The 6,148-nt window shown below is 51.7% G+C and overlaps 1 protein-coding gene across 1 annotated transcript; it reads right to left on the reverse strand.

Annotated features, from left to right (window-relative positions):
• Positions 1-4,790: 4,790 nt before the first annotated feature.
• LOC136534861 (uncharacterized) lies at positions 4,791-5,261 on the reverse strand. Its single transcript, XM_066527222.1, has one exon. It carries the CDS (start codon positions 5,259-5,261, stop codon positions 4,791-4,793), a length of 471 nt encoding a protein of 156 aa, XP_066383319.1.
• Positions 5,262-6,148: the final 887 nt, after the last annotated feature.

The following is a 6,148-nucleotide window of genomic DNA, read 5'->3' on the forward strand; positions in this document are numbered from 1 at the left end:
GTTATAGGGTGCCTCATCATGCTCAGCCACTTTAGGCCTCGACGAACAAGGTCTCCCCTCTATCGGCTTCTAAAGAAGGCCAACTGCTTTGAATGGACGCCCAAGGCCCCAGGAGGTACTTGACAAGGTTAAGCAGCTCCTGATGAAGGCCCCAATCCTGGTGCCCCCAACCGATGGGGAACCGCTTTTGCTCTACATTGTGGCCACCATGCAAGTGGTCAGCACCACCCTGGTGGTAGAGCGAGAAGAAGAGGGACACGCCCTCAAAGTGCAGCGTCCCATGTACTTCATTAGCGAGGTCTTGTCCGATTCCAAGACCTGCTACCCTCAAATCTAGAAACTCCTGTATGCCGTCCTTATCGCCAAGAGGAAATTGCGTCACTACTTTGAGTTGCATCCGGTGATGGTCATGACATCCTTCCCTCTCGATGAGTTCATCCAAAACTAGGATGCCACAGGAAGAATCATGAAGTGGGCACTCGAGCTGATGGGTCAAGGCATTTCATATGCCCCTTGGATGGCCATCAAGTCCCTAGTACTGGCTGATTTCATTGTAGAGTGGATCGAGGTCCAAATGCCACCAGCAGTCGTCGACCAAGAGTACTAGACGATATACTTCGATGGATCACTAATGAAGAAAGGTGTCGATGTGGGGTTGGTCTTTGTTTCACCCCTTAGGGTACGCATGAGGTACATGATTCGCATTCATTTCCCCTCCTCCAACAATGTGTCCGAGTATGAGGCACTCATCAATAGCCTGCGCATCAGCATCGAGTTGGGTATCCAATGGCTTGATGTCTAGGGTGACTCCCAGCTGGTCATCGACCAAGTCATGAAGGAATCAAGCTGCCATAATGCCAAGATGGCTACATATTGCCGAGAATTCTGCTAGCTAGAGGACAAGTTCGATGGTCTCGAGCTCAATCATATCCCGAGGCATCTCAACAAGGCGCCCGACATGCTAGCAAAAATGGCATCCAGCCAAGAGCCGGTGCCGATGGGTGTCTTCGCCAGCGATCAGTACATGCCCTCAGTCCACTACAAGGAGCCGAAATAGACCGGTGATGGGCCACCTGCCCTAGGCTCGAGGGCTAACCAGTCGGTGGCTCCATCCGACCCCAAAGTCATGGAGCTTGACGAGGATCTAGCGACAGAGCCTGACCCTCTAGGCGATTGGAGGATGCCTTACCTCAACTACCTCTTCCATGAGGTGCTGCCGACAGACAAAATGGAGGCTCGGTAGCTCACACGTCGTGCCAAGTCCTTTGTCGTTATTGAGGACGAGCTCTATAGGCGAAGCCACACCGGGATCCTACAGTGCTGCATCCCCATCGAACAAGGGAAGTAGTTGTTGAGTGATATCTATGGTGGGGTCTATAGGCACCATGCTGCACCTAGGACCCTAGTCAGAAACGCGTTCCGACAAAGCTTCTACTGGCCGACCATAGTAGCCGACGCTGAACAGATTGTGCGCACCTATGAAGGGTGTCAATACTATGCTCGGTAGACCCACCTGCTAGCCCAAGCACTCCAAACGATCCCCATTATGTGGTCGTTCATGGTGTGGGGGCTCGATCTGGTCAGACCTCTCAAGAGGGCGCCCGGGGGCTATATGTACTTGCTTATCACCGTAGACAAGTTTACAAAGTGGATAGAGGCCCACCGATCTCTGTGATCAAGTTCAAGCAAGCCGTGTTGTTCTTCCTTGACATCGTCCATCGCTTTAGATTCCCAAACTCCATTACCATGGACAACAGCACGTAGTTCACAGGGAAAAAGTTTCTCCGATTCTATGACGAATACCACATCCACGTCGATTGGGCCACCGTGGCGCACCCCTGCACGAATGAGTAGGTCGAGCACATGAATGACATGGTCCTACAAGGCCTCAAGCCTAGGATCTTCAATCGGTTGAACAAGTTTGGCAGACGATGGGTCGTAGAGCTTCCCGCGGTGCTCTGGAGCCTAAGGACAACCCCTAGCTAGGCCACCGGCTACACGCCATTCTTCATGGTCTATGGTTCTGAGGCTATCCTCCTGACCGACCTTGATTATGGAGCGTCGAGGGTCAGGGCATATGACGAACAGGGAGCCAAGGTGTCCCTCGAGGATGCCATGGACTAGCTCGATGAAGCGCACGACATTGCCCTCCTCCGCTCGGCCAAGTACCAGCAAGCATTGCGCCGATACCACAACCATCGAGTGCAGAGTCGGGCCTTCAACGTCGGGGACCTGATGCTCTGCCTCGTCCAGAGCAACAAGAACCGCCACAAGCTCTCTCCGCCGTGGGAGTGACCATACGTCATCGCGGAGGTGCTCCGACCAGGCACCTATAAGCTCAAGACCATCGACAATGAAGTCTTCATCAACGCCTAGAACATCGAACAGCTACGTCGCCTTTACCCTTAATCTATGCATGCTTTCTCTTATCGGTTTCGCTATCAACTCCTCAATCTTTAGTGACACCCAACCCCTACAATGGCAAGGGGTCGGGCCTCACTCGGGGGCTGATAAGAGCATATCCCGACCCTTTCTCATGTTAAGATCTAGAAGCAAGGGTTGCGGAAACAAACGCTAAGTGAAACTAGTCGGACCGCAAGAAACCTATGCTCCAGCGGCTATGGCGTTTTTGCTCACCAGCGTGATCAGAGTTTTTTGCCAGCACCCCAAGCTTTTTAGCCTTAACTACGAAAGGAGTCGGAATGTATTAAAGAGTATATCTATCTGGTAGACATTCTCTATGCCTGACCCTTTCTCACGTTAAGATCTAGAAGCAAGGGTTGCGGAAATGAACGCTTAGTAAAACTGGTCAGACTACAAGAAACCTACGCCCCAGTGGCTACGACGTTTTTACTCACCAGCGTGATTAGAGTTTTTTCACCCGCACCCCGAGCTTTATAGCCTTAACGATAGAAAGGGTCGGAATGCATTAACATTTTTATACAAAAAGGAGAGAAGAGCTAAAAATCTATTTGGCCATAACAAAATTTAACAGCTTGTCCACTTATTACAAGTTCGCCGCCTGACTTATCAACCTAACTAATTTTTTGGGGGATGATCTCATCCTCTATCTCGGTAGGTAAGTCATATGCCAGAGGGGCCACCTCCTTCTCGATGTTGTCCAGCTCGGCATCGGTGTAGACAGGTGTGAGAACCGTCACAGGTAAGGAGGGATACGGAGCTGAAAATGCTCCTATGGCCCATTTAGGCTCAGGAGTTCGAAGGTTGGCCCTCCGACAGGTTCATAGTCGCTCTGGGGCACCCTTAGAGTGAGGAGTGGAAAGGGATGGGCCCACTAGCGGCTAGTACCCGAGTGCACGAGCGTTGCGGGTATCCTAGCCCATGTTCTAGTCCTGGCCGGTTCCCAGTCTATGGTTTTTCCTTAAAGAAAGGCAACGAGCCCTTAGGACCGGTCGAACGGACCCGAGAACTATATGGATTGGCCACTGAGAATCTGGAGTCGGTCACCAGTTGACCCATGCTAGACCCCCACGAATGGGAAGCCGAGGCCCCACTCGGACTAGCCCGTTAACAGCTCATCGAGCACCATGTTTTGTCCATCGAGGAAAAACGTGGCACGGCTCAGCCCCTCCATTTTATCAAAAAAAATGCTTGAGGGATGACGATCACAAGGATGAGCTGACCCCTCGACCGGACCTCTACAACACGTGGGGGCTCAAGGGAAGTTGGACTCGCAAGGAGACCAAATGCGTGGTCACAGGATAATGGCTCGGGTCCTAGGGAGGGGTACGTACAAAAACTAAGAATAACATTTCTGACACAAAAAATGCTTTCTCTTACCAGTTTCACTATCGTCTACTCGATGTTTAGTGAAACCTGACCCCGGCAATGGCAAGGGGTTGGGCCTCACTCGGGGGCTGATAAGGGTAAATATATATCCATTCTGAAATATTCACCGTGTCTGACCCTTTCTCACATTAAAAACCTAGAGGCAAGGTTTGCGGAAACGAACGCTGAGTAAAACTGGTCGGACCGCAAGAAACCTACGTCCCAACGGCTACGACACTCTTGCTTACTAGCATGATCAGAGTTTTTTGCCCACACCTCGAGCTCTATAGTCTCAACAACAGGAAGGGTCAAAACGCATTAACCCTTTTTACACATAAAAAGGGAGAAAGAATAAATTTGTTCAACCGAAACAAAAGAACAAGCTTGTTTAAATGAAACAAAAGGGTTGAAACTTGTCCGCTTATTACAAATATGCCGCCTAACCTATCTGACTAAACTAACCCCTCGAGGGGATGATTTCATCTTCTATCTTGGTAGAAAGGTCATGCGCCAGGGGGGCACCTCCTTTTCGATGTCCTCTAGCTCGGCGTCGGTATAGACGGGCGCGAAGCCTTGGCTCATCGTCGCCAGATCAATGTTCTCGTAATAAGAACGGGCGATCGTGAATGATCAGTGAACTCCAAAGCGAAGCGCGCCCCTTGCCATATCATGTGCCTGGTCCATGATCCGGGTGGCGCGAACCGCGAGCGAGCTTGTTTCCTGCTCTGGGGCCAGCTTGAGCTCATCGCAGACCAGCTGGACAGCGACGCGTAGGTTGTCATGTTCATCGCTCTCCTTCTAGAGGGTGTCCTTCACCTCGCTGAGCTCCTTCTCTAGGCCACGGCTCTTCACCAGCTCCGCCCCGAGCTTGTTGTCGAGACCTGCCCAAGTCACGTATCGACCGTGTCAAAAGGCTTACCACGGATTTCAGGGAGAAACACAACAAGGGAAACCGGAGACTTACCGTTCACATCCGCCCGAAGCCTGCGCACCTCATTGTGCTACCGGGTCACCTCGGCCTCCAGGCGCCAGACCTCTTCTTGGCGCTGACCGACCTCCGCGCCAAGCCCGATGGACACGCCCTTGGCTGCAACCTTCAGGTCCCTCTCCCCCTGAAGCTCATCCTCGAGGTGGTCGATCCGCTGCTGAGTGTCGGCGCGCTCCTGGCGAGCCAGGTCAATCCCTATGCGGAGCTCCTCTATGGCCCGGAGCAAATCGTCCCGCTCTTTCCGTAGCCGCTCGGCCTCCACGGCGTCCGTGCGCACCCTCTCGATCAAGGCCGCGAGCTTCTTCTCGGCCTTGCGGGCGTCGTCGTGAGCATCCTTCTCCCTGACTCGGAGGTCGGCCACCTCCCGGGCGGCAGGGGCAAGCTCAGCCACCTCCTGACGGGCTATAACGAGCTGTGCGGCCAGCCCCTCACTCCGCCGCGTCTCCTCGGCAAGGAACTGGGACTTCTCCCGGCCACGGGCCATAAGGATCTACGAAGAAGACAAGACTTAGAGGCGCGGAAAGACAACATGAGGGTCGGAAGCACGGTCATATCATACCTGGCCAACCGGGGCGACAATATCGTGCATCGAGCTCAGCATGGTGGTCAGGGCGCGAACCGCGTCCCCAACCTTCATGTGGACGCTCCCCCATTCCATCTCCTCTACTGTGTCATCAAGGGCAGCCAGCCGGACCAGAGACCGAGACGTCCCCACGCCGACCTCAAGCGGCGCTGACCTCTCTTGCTGCGGCAGCTCCTCCAGAGCTGCTCCTCTAGCGATAGAGGGGGCGGGTGACGCGAGACTATAAACCTTTAAAATCATTAAGTCAAGCTGGTACTAGTGTACTACTATTGAGCCCCAATGCCATTTGTTTAGCACTGGTGCCAAGACCCTCACATTTTCTACATTTTTTTTGGCATGCTCAACTATTCACTTATGTATTAATTGTTAGTATCTCTTGACTTCAGGGCTGTGAGCACGTAACAACGTAATGTGAAGCAACTCTCTACTAGTAAATAATCATTTTACACAGAGATGATAGCATGGCATGGTATCTTCTTCCGAATTCTGTGTACAAGTACCCTTTGCAAATTCAATGAAATTGTCTAGAATTAATTAACTTATAAAGTATCTACAATCGACCTAAAAGGCCCTCCAAAAGTTTTGTGTTTCTACTCTCATGAGCATAAAGACTTCAAATGGTCTCAACATCACAGTTTACCTCACCATTCAGTTGCAACGTACATCCTTCAATAAAATTCATCCAAGAGATGAAACTTAGCACTGGTAATTCAAACTCAGGGAAAAAGAAAGGGCATTAATGACTGAATCTTCCAAGCTTATAAGATACTTACAACTACACACCCTGC

The sequence above is a fragment of the Miscanthus floridulus genome, unplaced genomic scaffold (assembly GCF_019320115.1).
Source record: "Miscanthus floridulus cultivar M001 unplaced genomic scaffold, ASM1932011v1 os_2356_3_4, whole genome shotgun sequence".
In the NCBI taxonomy this organism is placed as follows: Eukaryota; Viridiplantae; Streptophyta; class Magnoliopsida; order Poales; family Poaceae; genus Miscanthus; species Miscanthus floridulus.